The sequence below is a fragment of the Callorhinus ursinus genome, unplaced genomic scaffold (assembly GCF_003265705.2).
Source record: "Callorhinus ursinus isolate GAN/ISIS: 27379988/994484 unplaced genomic scaffold, GSC_fseal_2.0 scaffold19, whole genome shotgun sequence".
Classification (NCBI taxonomy): Eukaryota; Metazoa; Chordata; class Mammalia; order Carnivora; family Otariidae; genus Callorhinus; species Callorhinus ursinus.
The window spans coordinates 4,490,662-4,511,989 of record NW_027397081.1 but is presented as its reverse complement, the minus strand read 5'-3'; the positions used below and the strand labels follow the sequence as shown (position 1 = coordinate 4,511,989).

The 21,328-nt window shown below is 37.2% G+C and overlaps 1 protein-coding gene across 1 annotated transcript in view; it reads left to right on the top strand.

The window, feature by feature from the left end:
- Positions 1–14,287, top strand: part of GUCY1A2 (guanylate cyclase 1 soluble subunit alpha 2) — a 333,141-nt gene extending 318,854 nt beyond the window's left edge. Inside the window, exon 8 of the mRNA XM_073903673.1 lies at positions 510–14,287. Coding sequence (XP_073759774.1) covers positions 510–717 — 208 coding nt within the window. The 3' untranslated portion in view covers positions 718–14,287. The remainder of the gene's footprint in view (positions 1–509) is intronic.
- Positions 14,288–21,328: the final 7,041 nt, after the last annotated feature.

Sequence of the window (21,328 nt, the reverse complement as noted above, 5' to 3'; positions counted from 1 at the left end):
TGCTAGAAATCAGTCACCCATGGCAGACATTCCAAGTCATGAATGTTATTCTTCAATGCTCAGGAATTGTTTGATGTCTTTGACACACAGGATACGCATTTAAAGCCCATGGGGAGTCTATAGAACATAGGAGGTGTGCTTCAGAATTTAGGTAGGTTTTAAAAACAGAAAGGGTAAATACTACATGTTTGAATAAAAATTTCATTATACAGTCTCCATCTTTTGTTTAGAAAAAAAATCAAACTTGAAAAAAACATTTCAAGTGGGACAAGGCACAGCTGCTATTATTATTATTATTATTATTATTATTATTATTATTATTACATGAAGGTATCTTTCTCAAGAAACATTTCCTAGCATTTGGAGCCCTGTGAAGGCCACATCTGTACGAAGAAATAAGGGTGTTAACTTGAACTTTGTCATTGATAGGCTTCCCAAGCCTTTAAATTTTCTATCCATTCATTCTCATCTGCCCTGCCTATTTGATTCACATTGTATTTTCTCCTTAGATTATTAAAACGGGAAGACAGTTTCACATTTATTCCTCGGTCCCGTGAAGAGCTTCCAGATAACTTTCCAAAGGAAATCCCTGGGATCTGCTATTTCCTGGAGGTAAGGACTGGTCCTAAGCAGCCAAAGCCTTCTCTTTCTTCCTCGAGGATAAAAAAAGTTTCCTACAACATTGGCACCATGTTCCTCCGGGAGACAAGCCTCTGAGACCTACCGCAGATCAAAGACTCCTCCAAAAAGCACAAGCCCAGAACATTGGGTCATGACAGGAGAGTGGAATGAGATGGTTTCTCCTTCACTACTTGGCTGAGAACAAGCAGCGGAATTTCTGTGTTATGTTAGGCAATAATCCTAGAAAAAGGTGGATGATGACTGTCAATTAAAAAAAAATGGAGGGGGGGTAATGAGATGTGTCCATCCATGTGAGTGTTTTTTGGTCATATATATATATATACATATATATTTTAAGTACGGGCCCCCTTCACAACTAATAAATAGATTCCATGTTTTCTTGTTTGTCACACATACAACTATCTTTCCCCACTTATCTGTATCACTTTTGAGAGCCATTTTTGATGATATATTCCTACATTTAGTGAGTTGGTATGTGAGGACTATTTTCTAATTTTGTTTTTCTGAACAGACATTTCATATATACGTCATGGCAGTGTGGTCAACTTCCCAGCAGGAAGAACTGTAACTCAGCAAAATATTTTAGGGATATTACCTATTTTTATACATCTCTCTACTAGATAATTACATTTCACACAACATTACTCGATTTTCAGAATCTGCTACTGTGTAGTTGGTATATTTAATGTAACTGTAACCTATTAATCAAATATACTTTCACTTATTTAGATTAGTGCTTGGACTGAGAATACATAACCAAGGACTTCAGATGCTGAGAAAGCATTGTATGTCTGCTTAGTAAATATATCTTTTAGATTTAATTAATGTAGCATGGAATCCAGAGGAAATAGAATTTCCCAGTAAGAGATTTATCTGTAACTAGGATTACAGAAAAGTCTTGTTGCCATCTTCTAACAAACGTCAGTTAAAATGAAATGCTTTGCTACATTGGACCCTTTTCAACTTAGCACTTATAAAATAGGTAGTTTGTACAATGTACTCAACTATATTCTAAAAATTTCCATGACTTGTTACCCTTCCCCCCACCTCTGCCCACTCCGCCCACTCTGCCCCCTGGATGCTTCCTAAGGGCTACCTGACACTGGGAGCAAATTCCTAGATGTTGGCGTTAGTGAGAAAGAGGTTGTGGGACGTTTTGCCGAGAATGTTGTTTCTTGAGAAATAAGGGGGAAAAAAACCTGTGTTTTATGGCTTTGAGGTTTAAAAAAAAAAAAAGAAAGGAATTTTTCTTCTGCAGTTTGATTGATGTGGCTCTTAAATTCAGTGAATCACCTTCATGAACACTGAAGTAGGTCTAACCTCCAGGCCCAGTCATTGCCATAGTGACAGATAGGCTTCTATCGCATGTGGTGCTAAAATGAAGACCAAGACCTGTTCCCACTAATTAGCACTGCATGAAAATATCATCACACACTCACCCTGAAATTAGGAGCACAGTACATCCAGAGTTTTCCTATTTTGGATCTAATCTAAAACCCAAGTTTCTACTGAGGTTAATGAACTGGAAATATTTGTTTCCGTGAAACCTTGGAGTGGCCGTTTTTCTCCAGACGGTATACTCATTGAGAGCTTATGTCTACTGAATGTAATAGAGTGATTTCTCTGGTCAGGCATTTTGGCTGCGTTATGATTTATTTATGCCGTAACTCAGCTACGGAGCGTATTAACTGGTGTCCAATGTAGTCTGTGAGGCTTGTTAGTGTTTTTAAGTTCTCTAAGTGTGTAGCTAGAAAACATTTATCGATATGCAAAGTATTTGTTATAATGGTGATCACTTCTGTAAGTGTTGAACTCTGTGTCACCCCAAGGCTTATGAGGACACTAATGCAACACATAGTTTGGAGACAGGATCTAGACCATGAGCTTTCTGAAGCCTTGCCTATATCCCTCTCCTCCCTCGGTCTAGGTCTCTGTTTTTAACAACGCGGGGGGCCAGAAGGCCAGTGTGTTTATTTGAGGGGAGTTTTATAGACCGGGGACAGGGTGCTCTCATGGGGGTAATTATAAAGGAATTTCTTCAGAGCCCTGGGGAATTAATGCACTTCCTTCACGGGGAACGAGGGGGAGGTTTACAGTTGCTGTGGACGGAACAGGCTGGGAGCACCTCAGTCCTCACACTGAAAACAGACAACACTTTAGCCAGGTGCTCTGTACAGCACAGGAACATGGGGAGAGAACCCAGCTTCACCGAAATAATTTATGCTTATTTTGCATAGGAACTTAGAGATTATGATAAACTAAATAAATGTTTTGGTGGTAAGCAATGTGTTTCATAACCATAAGGCGGCAAGGGACTTAGAGTAATCATCCAATCTATTTCTCTGCTTTTTGTGAAGATTTGTCTAAGTAACTATTCTAGATATATCATCATTCTCTCTATACTTTAAGAATATCTGTAGGAAGCATATTTTAAAAACATCATTGAAAATCCACTTCATTACCCAGTAATTGGTAATAGGGCCCAAGACACTAATTGTATATACATTCAATTTGTCCAAAGAATAACAAACTCTTTTAGTTTATATGGTTCTACTTAGAGAAGAAGTAGCCATTTACATTGTCACAAATATTACAATGAAAAATATACCAGAGATCTATCATATATCACAGGATATAAACTACACTTTTCAAACAATGTAATCTAAATGTATCCTTGAAGCTACAGTCTGAGGCAATAGTCTAATCTGTTACCATATTGCCAACCTCCTGCAGCTGATTCTTAGTTACACTGTTGCTGTGTCTTTGCAAGTTGCTGCTAAGGTGGCTGTTCATCCTCACCGCACTCACAGAAGTTAGAAGCTGTGAAAAACTATTATATTTGTATTTGTCCTACGTAATACAGTCTACATATCCTCCATTTAGGAACTGTGACTGCAACCCTGGGTCATAGTATTTCATTTGACTAATATCTGTACAGTATTCTTACCTAAAAATTATTGCAAACATCATGCATTGTAGTGTGGCACATTAGAAAGAATGTAAATGGATGTCCTATTAGAAATCACAGTGATATTAAATTAGGGAAATGGCTTTAACCCACTCTAAAAGGGAAACATTAAAATATAATTTGGTACTTACAACTCCTCTGGTTTAGTGTTTTTTTTTTTTAAGGCAACTATTTTGAAGTCACTTTATGACTAGGCATCAGTACCAGAGATTCACATTGGCATCAGTATTATTTTGATAGAAACAAAGTCATTTGCAAATAAGCCAGTTATCCAACAAAGTCACATATGTACCCCCAAACAGTGCACAGTATGTGCTTTGGGAATCTTAATAAATAGGTACCATTTACCATAATAAAAAAAGAAGACTCCTCAATGCCTGCAGAACACGAATTATTGCGTCTCTCCACCATATAGCATGGTATATAGCGAGGGAAAGAAGATAAAGCTTCTATGTAATAGGTGACCAAACTGTCTAAAACCTGCCTTGATATTCATTTCTTCTACTTTAAATTATTTTGGATTTCCCTTTTAATATATGACTCTGTGGAGTCCAGTGAGCCATGACCTATTAGGACTCTGAGGCAGGCACCTCTGCCTGAGACTTAAGAGTGGGACCACGGGTTCAGCACTTCAAATGTGAACTCTCACAGTCTCACGCTTGGTTCTCCTGTCCAGGGATAGCTCTGGTTATCTGATACTGTTATCAGAGACATAGTGTTCTGTTGTTAAAGTGCAAAGCGTGCCTCTCTGGAAAACACAGAGCAAAGCAAGGCAACAACTTAGACAAAATCTTTCACAAGTGCAGCCAGGCTTTTAATTTTGTAAAATGCTCCAAAGATTTCCAGCAATAAAGCAAAATTAAATTGACATATACAAAAGGCAAAGCCTCGGAGTTTGGAAAACCACCAAACTCTGTGTTTTGTACAGAAATATTGCTGCCAATTGATATCACATATTTGAGGTTGTGAGATATCAAGGAAATCAAAATCACGATTGTAATTAGATGTATTCACTGAAGGCTCCTTGGGATCCTGGCTTGCCGAGGGAAGGTGTTATGGATCATTAGGGCAGAGAATAAAACTTGTACACGTAGGTTTCTGTCTTCTCAAGCGTTTTGAGCGCTACTGAGCCCACGCCTACTCCGTGCTGGCGGTGGAAGCCATCTCACCCCCTCAAACCCGGCCCCAACAACACTAGCCTCTCTGCAGCTCTGACCCTAACGTGGCCACGGCAAGAGTTGCTGACCTCAGGCAGACAGGAAGACCCATGTAACAATGCACTTCTGAAGCGGATGAACCATTCCCAGTTGTGCTGGGGCATTGCTAACATCTGAAGCTTTTCTCTGTGCTTTTTCTTCCAAAAACCACTCTGACTCCAAGCACTTAGTGTAACTACCGAAAATTCATTCGAAGTGAATTATATATGCCCCTGAATAGGCTTTAGGGGACACCAGAGGCCTTTTAGCCAACAATGCCTAGAAACTCAAGTCCAAGAACCAAGAACCAATCAATAGCAACCTAGGTATTATTATTAGGTTACAGATCCTCAACTATAAAAATTATGTTATTTCAGGGGCTTCTATAAGCCTATGTTACCAGATACAGCTGGAAAAACATGGTGCATGAGAGACTGAGTAGTGAGAATTTAACATATGCCAGTCTGAGTGACGATTCCTTATGGGCAGCTGTCGATATGCATATGCTTCCTTCACAGCAGCTAATTTCATATCTACATAAAGTGTTAACACACATGACTGAACAAACCTTACTGTTACAGGGATAAATTGGCCCCAGCAGTGGACTCAGTTTGAGGGTCCTCGAGGTGGTGAATGAAGAACAGACACTGCTATTATATACAGATGAACATAAATCTTGTCAGAATACACTGAGATAGTGTGCAAAATTCCTTCCTCACACTTGAAACCTAAGTATTACTGTCCTGCCACCTTTGTTTCCTTCCTTTGTTCCTTTTCCCTTTCATTAAAAAAAAAAGTCAGTGATACAGTCAATCTCATGTTGTAAAATAGTTTCAGTTTTCTAAAGTAATGAATCCTTTTTGTGGGTGGATGTAGGGATGTGTGCATGTAGATATTACATGTTTAAAAGGAGTGACATTTTGGAAGGGCCTGGAATGTTGAGAAGTTTGCATTTTTATTTCCAGTATGTTGTGACCAGAACACAACTTCAGTCAAGTGCTTCATTGTATTCCCATCCTTATTAAGAAATTATCCTGTTCAATGGTTCAGCTCATCAGCATGACAGTATCTGGCTGCCCCTGTAAGAATTACCTAGGAAGCCTTCAGAAATACAAATTACTGAGCTTTACACCTGCAAAGATTTGGATTCAGTAGGTGGCAGGTGTGGCCTAGGAGTCTGTATTTAGAAAATCACTCTAGGTAATGAGAATATAAAGCCAGATTTGGGCATCACTGAAGAGCATTCAAATAATCCCAATTACCAGGAATAAAAGCAAGTTGACTAAGAGAGTGGTGTATTATTTCATTTGTAGTTATTTTGAAAAGCGAAGTATTCTGAGCTTTGTAGCATTATTTCTTTCACAAGTTTTAATTTTAGCTTTGGTCTCAAATTTACAGTCTGCTTTTGGAGCAGGAGTCTTCAAACTTATTAGAAACAGAAGTCAACACTAATAAGCATGAGGAAAGAATATTGCTCATTATAGGGCTATTAGGCGCAGTAGACACAGTACCATTTTCTGAGTTACCACCAGAGCTGTGCAGTATCTCACAGTATTTACCAGTCCGCACCACCAGGCTATAAACTACAAACTTTTGGACAGAGAAGTGAATGTCAAAGTGACAGCTTGATTTCCGAATGCTTTGATTTTTATGTTCTAAAGAAATCACCAACTTAATTCTTAGTCTCACTCTGTACTTCTCACACTGAATTGTGCATTCATCTAAAAATGATTTCCTAGCAATACTTTATTACAACCTTTCAAGCAATAATTTAAGCCATGGTATGATGCCATATAAAACCTGCACTTCTGTGCACTTCATAGAACCTTTAGGGAAATAGAGACATGTTTTATACAGCAATAATATAGCTGGTGTGGACTTTCAAAAGATAGTCGTGATTCTCCTACAGCAAAATGAGCAAGTGATAACTTGGATAAAAATTATCTGAGCAAACGACATGGTTCATCTATCTCAGAGGCCGTTCATTTGCACACGTGCTATGAAGTAATAGACTCCCATCATGTTATTTCTGGTGGATAATTTTAAAAATACCTATCATAATATGATTTCTATTCCTCTGAAGAGATCTGTGTATGTAATGTTGCCCAGACTTTCAGATCTTTGTAGAATATCATAGTGAGGAGTATTTAAGGATGGATAAATGAGTAAAGGTACAGCAAAGGTTGGATGAGTTGATTGAGAATGTAGGCTTTGCAAAAACATAGATGGAACTTGGGATAAGTTAATTCAGTTCTTGCTTTGGTAAGGTCTTAGAAGATGAAAGATTAAAGATAAAAAGAGCTCATTACTACTGTTTTCTATGATGGCAAATATTTAGTAAGTAAAATAGTATGGTTGGATGTCATCTGTAGTATAATGAATAAACATCTGAAAATGATTATGGAGCCATATTGAAAATAACTTGCCCTTCTCTATTTTGATGCAAGCACTAAAGCTTATATATTTCAAAATGAGTAATTCATATTTTTAACCTTAAAATGTAATTTTAATCAAATATAGAATAGTCAATAATAATCAGTCCTTTATAGTTAAATTACTCCTCCATTATTCGGCATAACATAGCTCAAGGCAGGTCGTAAACTTATGTTACAATGAGGAACTTCTAAACATCAGGTTGTTATTTAGCAAAGTCATATAAATTTAGGATCCATTCCTAAACCTCTAAATAAGATTACAGCTCCTATTATTGCCTCTCCTCTCTGGGTAAACTCTCTTCTAGTCGTGAATCTGAATACAGTTGGAGTGGTGGGTGGGTTTGCTGCTGGTTTACCTTTCTGTTAACCATTGCAAAACTTAAGGTAGCATCCTTCTTTTCACAATTTAGAAAACCCCCCTGTAAAAATCCAACAGGATTGTTCATTCCCTGAGACAGTTTTTGATAATTATCTTTTTGCATATCATTGGATGCTTGATTCTTCATAAACATGCTTCTCATTGTTAACAAATAATGGAAATACTTAATTTGAACCTATTATGGTGAATTTATCCTTTCATTTAATTCATCTAGCTGGTGATCAGATCATTCTAAATATTAGACTTATGTACTGTTGCTTATTATTTGAAAGCAGAAAAAAAGCAAGTGTAAGTAATATCTTGTTTCTGAGTCTTGATGCATAGTTTGAAAATAAAGGAATCAGTTAATATTCAGCCTTCTTCTGTGGCCTTTTCACTATTTGGAGATAAAGAGGGGATTCTACTAAATCTATTTTTACTGTGGTCTACTAAATGTAATTAATTATAAGTAGGACCGTAATGCATTAATTGGGGGTACTATCAGAAATGTGCAGAATTGCTTCTTCACACCACCCCACTTTTTAAAGACAAGCCTCGTATTTTTCTGCCTGGCAGTTGTACATCAGACCCAGGACCCAGGGACAGATGGAGAGGGTGGGGATGGGCAAGAGCTTTAGAAGAGAGGGAGCAAAAAGATTTAATTGTTTTCTGCATGAAGGTACAGATACTCTTAAAGGAGAGGCAGTTTCCACAATAGACACATGTGGTTTAATGGAAACCAGATGACTTATTTGACTGCTGGTCATTCTTATTTTAACAAGAAAAGAGGAAAATAAAATCCTTCACAAGCCATTTTCAGTTTTCCTGGGAGGTAATGTCAGCCTCTCAGCAGCTGCACAGATCAGTGCAACTGGGATTAGAACCTCACAGAGCTATAGATAGAAACTCTCTGAAGGTGGCAGGTAGAGCTAGTCTTGGTTACCATGATGAAGGTAAATGAAGAGGTCAGAACATCTGGACTGAAGGAACAAATAGGTAGGCCAGATGCCAGCCCTGCCATATGTCACAGAATAGCCTGCTAAAATTAGCACCAAGGAACCAACTTCCAGCGTGCAAGTGATATTAAAACATTTTTTCCCCTTTTATAACACGCCTGGCTGAGCTAATGCCCAGTGAGAAGAATACAATTTAATTTTACACACGCTTTTGCTGTGTGTTCTGACATTACAGAAATGATCTCTTTCCCTAGTTGGGAAATTTAATCAGAAAGAATGAAAAATACCCTGTGTTCTAAAATCAGTAAAAATCATTTTTGGAGCCATACTCTATTCCATATTCTTCTCCACATCGTCCTCAAGTGGGGCTTGGGCTGCTAGCAGAACAAGTGTTGGACTTTAGACAGAAGCCCTTCTGACCCTGAGTCCATCCAGCTCCTGCAGGGATGCTGCAGAGTTGGAGCTGGGAGGAGTCACCCCAGCAGGGGAGGGCGTTCTGCGGGAGAGAAGAGCTATTCTCTGTCCTCCGAAATTAGAAGTGGTTAGGTAGCTCTAATCCGCACTGAAAGATGTTTCACTTATATGTAACGGGTTAATTCAGGCAGAGATTGTTTAGGACAGAAAAATTTTTAAGGGAGTAAACAAATCTGAATCACTTTTCATCAGAATTATCAGCTAGAAAAAGAATTTAGGACAAAGATTTGCTGTCTTGAAAGAGTCAGCTTACATCCCAGTCAGAATGCTAGACCCTTTTTGAAAGCTTTCTAAATGTATCAAGTTCTTCAGCACTGAGAAAGAAAGATAATTTTATTGGTGGAGTCCTTAAGGCTTTGTCCCCTGGAAATACCATATAATCATGATATGCATTTAAATCATTTTTTTCTCTATGTTTTCCATTTGTGGCAGAAAAAATACAGAGGATGTCACAAAAACAGACTTACAAATTGTGGCATTAAGCCATGGTTTACAAATTTGGCAACATTCTTTTACTTAAAATACTGTGCTGTTTTTAATGACGTAAGGGAAAAGAAGAATCGTCAAGTAATACTGTATTAAGACTTGTGCACGTTAGGATGATTCATATCCATATTCCTATTGTTCTCAGAATAAAATCTAAGTCAAAGCTAATTTATATTCAAATCATTTGAACAATAAATATAAATATTCTGCATCACCTCTGACTAACAGGAATCTATACATGTCTGAACCCAATGAGACATCAAATCCTAGAACTGCTCTACTTTTACGGTCTCTCCTTTATGCTCAATACTGCTAACTTTCAAGACCAGCAAGAGAAGATAGCTTTCTTTTGAGGGTGGGGGTGATCCGGATCAAATCTGTGGATCAATATATTTATGTATAACCACTTAAAACATTTTTTTTTTGCTTTTTTTCATTCAAATCTCCATGAAGTGGAACAAAATTTTGGAGTGGCCAAGATAGCTTATCAACAACATGAAATTTTGGTATAAATTACCTTCCAAATTTTATTGGTATAAATTACCATGTTGAAATGAAAGCCAAAGCTTGGCTTGGAGTCTCAGATGAATTGTTTTTATGTTACTTGACTACAAAGAACTACCAGGAAAAAATTAACTCTTCTGGTAGGTCTCATCCTAGCCAGGGGGATCTCGATAACCTAGATGACTGCATGACTTCCTATACTAATTCAGAGAGGTGTTTTTAAAAATTCTTTAATTTTTGCTCTTGTACAAAGACGATTAGTGGGTGACAGCCAAAATTATTATTCCTTTTTTAAATCTGCTTCAGCTGTGTCATCAGGCACTTGTCAAGTCCATCCCTTTCGCCGTTATATCACGCAATGACCTGGGATAATGGGTCCCCATCGCTTTTACTTTCTTCGATCCTTAAAAACACCCTACTCCCTATCTAAAAGAATCCTCCTACTAACACGCGAATGGATACCTAACTATAGGAGGTATCCTATTTATTTTATGAGCATCTATTAAATACTTTTGACTGGATTCAGCTGGACTGCAGGAAAAAGGACAGCAATAGGGAAGATGAAGAGAGACAGGAAAATCCAGTTTTGCCTACATCAAAATCAGGTCTATAGTCCAGGCCCATTAACCCAGAAGAAAGCTGGAGAAAAAAAAAAAAAGATGAACCGATTATAGATTTTTAAATACGGCGCTCATATTTAACAGAATGTCAAAGTTCATCATGTCAAAGCTTTGATAAACAAACTTTGAAAAAACATGCTCATCAGAATGAATCTATTTAAAAGTACAAGAACTTCTTGCCTTATAAGATGCCCCCCGCCCCACCCCCATACAGCATTTGTCTTCCGTTGGGAAAATGTGGTACTGTCTTCAGTCAGTATTCGCCGCACGTCCTCAGTAAATGCTAGTGTAATCTTTACGATGATGAGAGACAGTGAAAGGGCCCAAATCGCAAGTGTGGCTATACCTTGAGCGTCAGTAGAATTCGATACTGTTTCAGAGGAAGGGTCTTGGCAAGTGTAAGGGGCATGGCCTCTGTGTCCAGGTGTTGGGGGCGGGAGACTAATCAGGCCCTCACAGGTGGCCAGCATCCTCAGCTTCTCCCTTTTTTCTTTTCATTCTTTCTCTCCTTCCCCTCCTCCACTTCCTTTCTCCTTCCGACCTTCCTTTCTTCTTTTCTTATGAAAGATGTGAAAATACTGCTTCACTATTTGGCTTCTATTTTTCGCTTGCACATTACTGAGCACAGTGTGGCTTCCGGAGATAAGAAAAAGAAGGCGCACTCTTAGAGATCATGTGGGGAGGGAAGTGACTGAGGCGCTGGCTTCTCAGTTCACAAGACGGGAGATTAAAATACATCTACGTTTGTTCCTTTACACCGAATTTGAACACTTTCTCAAGAAGTATCAGGGTCAAGTGTTTTGGACAATCTCCTATTTTTGCCCCCACAGAAATCTTCATTTAGAAAAATCCTCTTATTTTCAAATAGTAAATGTTTATTTGGGTACCACACTGCTCATCACTGAAATAGAAAAGAAGCTTCTTCCACTTGTAAGGACATTGGTTTTTAAAAATGACTTTCCAGTAGGGCCAATACACTCAATGCTACTTGATTTTACTGGGTCTTCCCTAGAGGTGACTGCCATACCGTCCTGCCTCCAGGTGCACCCCTGTAACTTAGTTTGGCGTAACATGGTGTTTGGGGTTCTTTTTTGAGGGTCTGAAAACATTTGCCATCAATTTTGCAAGTCTACTGTATTGAAAAAGCAATATACAATGTATCCCCTATTTTTAGCTTCTTTGAGATCCTAGTGTATATTCAGATAGCTATTTATACCACAATTTCCACAGATTCGCCAGAATTAACTAATTACCATGCTCTTGAATACAGACAGACACAGGTTGGATCATTTACAAGTCCCAATTCAAAGCCATTTTTTTTTTCAGGGAAAATTCAATCATTTCTAGCAAAGTATTTTATTCTTGAGGGAAAAGAAGTAAATTATCTTATTTAAAAGAGTAAAAATGAAGAAGACATTATGCTTTTCATTTTAGGTATGCTCAACACTAGAATAATTTGAGCAAGTATTGAATAAGATTTAAAGAATCTTTTATCCCTGAACTGAAAATATTTTCATTTTTTGTTAGTGTATTAATAATATAGTCAAACTCCTTATCAAGTAGTCTCCATGATGTAAGCTTGTGTTAATTAACAGAAAATTATATAAAAATAATACAGCTTTTGTATTTTTCTGAAAAGATATGCTTCTGTAAGTCATATCTTTGAATTTTGGTTCTCACTTCTCATTTAGAGGTTTTTTTTTTTTTTTAGTACATCTCAAGGGTCTTCTAACTCTAACAGATCATGTAGTCAGTACAGGGAAAGGGTAGGACAACTTCAGAAAAATCAAAAACTTGAAAAGGGTAAATTTCAATGTCAATTGACATGTATTTATTTCACACTGACTTACTGTGAAATTGTGAAGAAAGAGGCAGCTTCCATATAAATTGACACTTAGGAAAATACAAAGTACTTTCTTCCTGTGATTTCCAGTGTTAAGAAAGTCTGTGTCTTGAGATAATACAAAATATTAATACTTGTTTGCTTTTAATGCCTTTACCATTTTTATTTCTTGAAGGAAATATGTTTAATAATCACTGTAAAAATAGTACAAATGTGGTTAAGGAAAACAGGAGAAATTAAGATCACATGTGAACAGCAGTGACCCACAGTCCTATTTTCTCCATTTTGTTGTTCCTGCTGTATTGGCATCTAAGGCCCAGACTAGCAAAGTTTATAAGCTACTAAATCACTGTCTCCTTTAAGAATTTGGAGATAAGCAAAAATTATTCCAACTATGTGGACATTAATTCAGCCATCCTGGCAGGTTTTGACTACCATGAAAATCAGGTTAGGTTCAAATTTGAAAAATGGACCATGGAGAGAAAGACTTTCTTATTTTTCTTAGAGATGGATAAACAGCTTTTCCCTTATTAAAAAAAAAAAAAAATCTTCCTCAGAGTTTGGCCTTGGAAAAACTCTGACGTTTTCTAACATCTGCCTGTAACTCCATTATAACTTTGGTAATCAAGTCACAGAACTGTCTCATTATGCTTTTAAAATGTACCGATTAAGTGCATTCCAGAAATAACACATATCATTCTTCATTTCAAAATCAACCTACCTGAATTCTGACTCTGCGACTGTGAGTAGCCATTTTACAAAACCAAAGGGTCTCATTTCCCAAAACCATACTTTAGATAAAAAAAAACAACAACAAAACACCAAAAAACAAACAAACAAAAAAAAACCTTGCCTGTTCATTTCGGTGTATAAGATAAATAGCCAGTGCATTTCCATCAAACATTCTGGTACTTTATAATCATCGATAGGCTTCCTAACTCGATAAAAACACATAGTTATAATGTGCTAGGCCTTCATTTGCTTCCTCTGCATGGGGTAGGTTTTATGTAATAAGATACCTGAATTATTTTAATCCTTTGGCCAATTCATTTGCTGTAATTTCATGGGTCTAAATTTTTGGTTTGGCTTGCAATGTAAATACTATTGTACATCTGCTATTTTGCTATCCGATTATTCCTTGTGAGTCATTTCTTTTAAAAATCTAGTTATCACAAACTTGAATTACACTGTCATTAATAATAGCAGGTAAATATACTAATATATCTGTAAGGCATGGTTAAATTGCATATATTTTGAAATGTCAAGCTATTTTTTTTTAAAGATGAATGCATCTCTTAAACCTGTACCATTCACTAAAAAGTTTCATTTGTTGTTTCATATTATATTTTAAAATATTTTCCTTTAGTAGTACAGGTTTAGAGGACCTTTTTTCTGAATGAAATGATAAAATATGCCTCATTTCACTAGAATTTTAAGAATACTAGTACGTGTAAAAGTATATAAGCACTTACAGGATTATAAACATCCACTGTATCTTCTTTGGTTTTCATGTAACACCACTTTTTACTCATGTGATTATTTTTACTTGTAATTATTCTAAATCACGCACAGTGTAAATAGCATGTTTCGTTATGAAGAATGTCTTTGTATTTACAGACTGCAGAATAAGGTAAATTTGTATATGAAAAATGATTGATGAAAGCCTGGGGTTCTTATAAAACAAAGTGAAAATGACAGTTCTGTGTTATATTTACATAATTCATTACAAAACTAAGTCATGCATTTATTTACTTTCTAAGTCCAAACTGTCACTTATAAAATATTTAAATCAATAAATGATACCAAAAAAGAGAAGTCTGTAGATTCTTTTTAGCATATTCTTTCACACCCTTAGTGAAAATGACTAAAAATATGAATGAAGAGTAAATGAATGAATGTTTTCAATGCATTATCATTATGGCTGCAGGTGATGTTAATGACACACTATTATTTATTTTTACAGTATGAGATCTCTTAATTCTCTTACAAAACCAAACAGCACAGGTCACCATTTCTGTGGTTTTATGCACTCTGAATATATATCACAAAGAAAAGGCATGATTCAGGGCGCCTGGGTGGCTCAGATGGTTAAGCACCTGCCTTCGGCTCAGGTCATGATCCCAGGGTCCTGGGATCGAGTCCCGCATCGGGCTCCCTGCTCCTTGGGGAGCCTGCTTCTCCCTCTGCTTCTCTCTCTCTCTCTCTCTCCCTCTGTCTCTCATGAATAAATGAATAAAATCTTTAAAAAAAAAAAAAAGAAAAGGCATGATTCACTTGTCTTATGGTCAGTTTGCTTTCCAGAAAGGACAGAGAAATGGGATCATTTTATTATCATTATTAAATGTCAACTGAACACGCACTGGGTGCTTCATCCAACCATTAGATTAGATGCTGCACATACCTAAAATAAGACCATTTTACTCCCATGTTCCTGTATTTCTGCAGTGAATATATACAAAATCAAGTTATCTTTGTTACTATATTGGCCCTCTCCCCCATAACCATGAGATCTCAACTATACAAATCTATTTCTAGCTATTTCTAGCAGTTCCCAAGGGGGTATCGATCCTTTGTCCACCAACAGAGCTGTTCTCATCTTCTGCCCTAGTCTTCTGATAGACATCTGCTGTTTTGAGGTCATGCCACTAAGAACTACTTTTCTGACCCTGTGACACTAAGGAGGAAGAAGAAAGAGAAAGTATGTACACACACATGCACACGCGCACGTGGGATCATTCCAACGAAAACTTCCTCAGGAAATAGAAGAAAGTTCCTGGGTGGGCAGTGGGGCTGGCTACACCTGATGAGCCATGGGGCAGCCGTCCATCATTGGCCATGTCTCCCTATTTAAAACAGAGCTGGAATCTTTCAGAGACCGTGCCTCTGACAGTAGCCATGAGGGTGTCTTGGTTCTCTAATTTTCATGGACAGAGACCTTCTAAACAAGTTAACTATGGTTTAAAGAGGGAGCAGATTATACGGTTAGCTTATGGCAATAAGGAACATCTTTTTGATTGGCTATTATCCAATGGGTATGGGGTGGAGTGGATTTGGGGAGGTGGCCATAATGGTGCAAAATATCTCAGGGTTACTTAGTCTCCTTATGGGTCACCAAGAATATGCAGCCTCTTGTACACATCTGGCATCCCAGTGTAGCCAGTTCAGCGCATTAGAGACATTTGCATTTGCATTTCAAAGTAGGAATCAACTGCACTGTTGAGATGTTGTATGGAGGCTAACATTTCAGGATAAAGGACAGTTTCCAGTGTCCTTCAAATCACATCACGTAGGTAGCCTTCTGCTCTGCGCATGCACACCTCTGTGAGCAGACGTTATATAATGTGAGGTTTACTGTCGCTGCTAAATCATGCCACTTTTAAATTATTAACTGCACTGAGGGCAGAGACTTTGGGCAGAACCTACCATATGAAAAGATATTAAAACCTTAATCTAAACAGATTTTTTAAGAAGGTTCTCTTCCTTCCTTCAGCTCATTGTCTTTCAGCTGGAAGAAGTCCTGCATGCTCTCTCTGGGAGGAGGTTCATGCTCAAGGGGATACTGAGCTTGAGGGAACAGCTGTCCCTCTATGGCCAGAAGGCTGAGTTTTCTCAGGATCACAGGTGAAGCACTTCATTATCAAGATGCCTTATTAAGATAATGTAACTCTGAGCTTATTAGTGCTAATGTGAGAGAGTGAGAAGTGATTGAAATGCTTAATATTAACACTTTCAAATATAGAACAAGCTTTTCAGCTAGTGAGATGCAGTGAAATCTTCAATGAGACTGCTGTTCTCCCTAGACTCCTAGGTAGGAAATATTTAAACGTAGGAAATATTTAAATGGCCAACTCATCCAGCCCCTACCTCCGGTCAGGATGACTCAAACCCACTGGGCATCCTCACAGTGGCCCCAGACAGAAGCCAACAAATCCCCCCAACCTCGCTGGTCCATCCCTGCACATCTTCATACTCAGGAGGGGTTTCTTCAGAACCAGTCTACTTTTTTTTCACCTGAGTAAATTCTCTTTTAAAGTTTCCCAGATGAAGAAGGGCTACAGTTACTAGTAAATCTGGTCGATGTGCTGGGTCCCACTGTATATTCTTTAATTTACTTATCCTCATAGTAACCTTACCAGGTGAGCATTATTGTCAAAAAAAAATAGAAAGACAATGGGCAACATTTCCAAAATCACTTGATAAATTATAGAGCTAACCATGATTTAGTGCCCTTCCCTGTATTCCTCCAACACTTACAGAGGGGCATTGTTTTTCCTTTTCACATTTTTCTTCATTTTAAAAATCAGCTTCAATTTTCTTCACCTTAACATTACAGAGCCTCCATTCCAGCCCTTGAATATTATATGCTAAGTTGTTATCATCCTCCGGGCTCTTCCTTTATTCATCAAATAGTTACTGAACATAAACTTTGTGCCTGAAACTGTACTAGGTTCTGGAAGCATCATGAGTAAGCAAAATATACATGTTTTGTCTCGTGATGAAGCTGAGTAAATGGTGGGGGAGACAAAGATTCATCAGAATTGCATAGTGATTCATAATCAAAAATTGCAAATAATATGGAATGGAAAACTAAAAAGTGCTGTCATAGTATATAATAGAGATGGGGAAATACATCACCGAGGACGTCAATTTTGAGCTGAGAACTGACGAGTGAGTAGGAATTCTATAGAAAATAGTAGGGGAAGATCTCTAGCCCTGGGATGGAGGAGACACCTGGAAACCACTCTTCTAAAAGAAAAGAGGTAGAAATGAAGGATAAGGTGGATAGCTTGGGGAACGAAGTAAGAAGATGAAGTGGAAGCCCAAAATAAAAGGCATATGTGAGCATGCAGAAGTCTGACTGTGGTGTGGGATGGGGGAGGGGGAGGGGAAGCTTGGAGAGGTTCATCAAACGAGGGACTTTAATGCCCAACAGGCATGAGAATGGGCCACGGGGAAATGGTACCCTCAGGATAAAGCCAGAACCCACATGGGATCGCACCATCAATAAAAAATGGACCAGAAAAAAAAAAAAATCTACCCTCAGCTGGAAAATTGCATGGAGGAAGTTTTTCTGTTTCAGTATTGCTCAGGTGGGACAAAAATTATAGTTTCCCTTAAGAATTGATAACCTGAAACCACAGTTAGGATTTTTTAATTATTTTTTTAAATTTAAGAATTGTATGTTTTAAACATTGAACTACTATAAAAAGTTTCCTGCCCTGGTGACATCCCTTGTGCTTCTACCAAAAGAAAATGCAAAGCATCTCTGGGGTGACACCATTTCAACCCAGAGTAAATTAATGCTTTTCTAAACAAAGCTTTCTCAAACCTAGCTCACAATCTAAAATTTTAGAACATAGAGGCGGGGGGAAACTGCCACCAGGAAGAAACAAAACAGAACAATAGGGCGCCTGGGTGGCTCAGATGGTTAAGCGTCTGCCTTCGGCTCAGGTCATGGTCCCAGGGTCCTGGGATCGAGCCCCGCTTCGGGCTCCCTCCTCCGCGGGAAGCCTGCTTCTCCCTCTGCTTCTCCCTCTGCTTTTCTCTCTCTCTCTCCCTCTGTCTCTCATGAATAAATAAATAAAATCTTAAAAAAAAAAGAAAAATAAAGAACAATAGGGGGAAAACACAGAGGGAGAGGGGTTCTTGATTTCAGGCAAAGTAACAGAATCATCTTACACAAGCGCAGAACTTAAAAGCAATTGGGCGAAAAGGCAGATGTTCTACAAGGAAATAATAATTAGACAAATAGCATGTGTCTCAGTAGCCATGACATAAGCCAGAAAGAGGTTGGCATATTTCAGTGTGCCGAGAGAAAAAGAGTGTGAATTTAGAATTCAGGCAGAATAAAGACATTTTTAAATAAAAACAAACTCATTTTCTAATGAGCTTAAGAATATACTTCTGTAAGAAAGCAAAGGACCTCAGAAAAACTTTGAGATATAAGGAGAATAAGCAGCAAAGATACCAATGCTCTATGTTGGTGAATCCAAACAGGCACTGACCATATAAATAAATAATAACCATAATGCCAATTAAAGAGATTTTTATTTTTTTTTAAAGATTTTATTTATTTATTCATGAAAGACAGAGAGAGGCAGAGGGAGAAGCAGACTCCCCGCTGAGCAGGGAGCCCGATGCGGGGCTCGATCCCAGGACCCTGGGACCATGACCTGAGCCGAAGGCAGACGCTCAACCATCTGAGCCACCCAGGCGCCTGCCAATTAAAGAGATGTTTTAAAAGTTGAGATGGGATTCATACAAAGTGTAACATGGGAGGTGGGAGTGAAGGACCAGTGTGAAGTACATTAAGGTCTTCAATGGTCTGAGAAGTGGGTATGAGTGTTAGCATTAGGTTTAATATGGTAGCTATGTCTGTCAGAACTGAAGAGTAAACCTGAAAGAAACAGAAGTTGTAAAACTGCCAAATAGATAAAGAGAAAAAAAGGAGGGGAGAAAAAAAGAAAACTCAATTAATACAAAGAAATGGTGAGAAAGCTTAAGCTATGGTCAAGAAAAGATACAAAGTAGAATGTATCTAAATCAAATATAAGACTAATGACAATAATGTAAACCAATATCACCAGTTTGAATAATGAGACTTTTCACCTTAGATATTGAAGAAACATGTTCAATTTGTTCAATTTCTAGAAATACGGTAGTTTAGGTACCTGGCCCCTCCTGTGGAAAACTAAAAAATAATGTGATATATATCAATATCGTGTATATGCACACACACACGTATATATGAAACAAAATCATATTCTTAAATATAGTCTCTTGAACACATCACTATGCCCCGTGAAAATGAACATTTGCAAGTTGAGGACTTGTAATATCAGAAAATAGAAGATGAATCCATCTTGTGCTCTATCAACTCAAACGCACAGAACCATACGGTTAATGTAGGGGTGAACTAATATATGATTTCTCCCCCCCCACCCTATTCTACCAACCAGAAAATAGCAAACACGTCCATCTGTCTCACTCACTGATACTGATTAGAGGAGGAAATAAAAATCTCCTTGAGCAATTAAAGCCATATTATGACTCATACACAAGTGTGCAAGCCAAAATGACACTACTGAGTTGGCTAAATAATCTCAAACCAAGAGTGATTATTATTTTTTCCAAACCAAGAATTATTTTGAGTCATCTGAGACTCTATTCCAAACACCTGAGAAGCACACAGAAACATTTTCTGCAGGAACTTATCTTTGCCCTGGCCACAAAAACTTTTGCTCAGATAAGTTTCAAAGAAAGTAGTATCTCACAGATAAAAATACCCAAATGCACGAGGAAATAAGGCTCTAGTATGAGAAAGCGGCAGCAGAAAAAAGTGGCCAAGCTGATACTGTGAAACCTTTGGATGATGGAATTAATGCAAAACAATGTAACATGAGTATATTTCAATATGTTTCAAGAAATTGAAAGAAGCTTTACAGGGAGAATAAACAGCAAACAAAATTTAAGCAGAGCTAAGAAAAATTTATAGAAATGTATAATATACTAATGTAACTTAAAACTCAATCTTTGGTCTAACAGCAGAATGGGTACATTTAACAAAGAATAGTGAAGGGGAAAATAAAGAGATTAAGGGAAGGCAGACCAGAAAAACAAAGAAATGGAAATATAAAATAAAGACCAGGTGCATGGAGGACAGAGTTAGAAGAATTAATGTGTCTTAACTGGAATGCCACCCAGAGGGAGAATGGGCCAGAAGTAATATACAAACAGAAAATGGCTTAGACTTTTCAGAACAAGGAGAAGCCAAACAATACCAAAGAAGAATGAATAAGAAGAAATCTAAACCTAGACAGAACTTTGGATACAGTGATTTTTAAATTAGTGAGGAAAAAAAAAAGAGGTTGCCTACAAAGGAGAGAAAAGTAGACTAACAGCAACAATGGAAGTCACAAGACAATGGATGGTTTCCACCATAGGCAGATGGAGGACAAATGTCAATCTCATGAGAGTTGTATTCAACACAAAGTTTTCTCAAGAATGAATGCAAAATAAAACCTTTTTATAAGGCAAGAGAAAATGAGCCAAGTTTGTCTCTGGCAGAAATGTATTAAGAAAAATACTAAAGGATGTTCTTCAGGTGAGAGGAAAATAAACCCAGAAAAAAATCTGAGACTCCACAATAAATTAAAAAAATAATAAAGTGAGAAACTGTGGATAAATAAAAAACATTTGCCATGTAAAGCAATTATAACAATATTTTGAGGTTGTAAAACATAAGATAAAACCAGAATATCTGACAACAATGGCGCATACGGAGGATATTTATACATCTTTAAATGTTCTAAAATTAGATCCTTGTGTTATTTGTTAGAGTCTAAATAAAGGCATTGATTAACCTGAGATTTGGGGAAGTATTGTCTTTAAATTTATAGAATAACATTACAATAAGAATAGATTATAAAATAACAAAATCAGCAGATCAAAAATATAACGAAAAAATGAAATAGTCAATCAAGGCAAGAAAATAAAGAAAAAGAAGTAGAAAATGCTGGGCAAAAGAAAGCACAAAATAATGTTAGAAATAAATCTAAATGTTAGAAATAAATCTAAATAAATCTAAATGTTAGAAATAAATCTAAAATCTAAAAGTAATTGTAATAAAGTAAAAGGAATTTAGAAGTCAAGTTAAAAGAAAAAATTCTCAGACTGGGAAAAAGGTGGATCTATAAATTATTTACATAAAATATGTTTATAATATAAAAACACAGAAAGATAGGAGTAAAAGAGCAGAAAAAAGATGTATTAAGTAAATGCTATACTTAAAAAATATAGCTATATTCTAGGCACCCCTGTGTTTACAGCAGCATTATTTATGATAG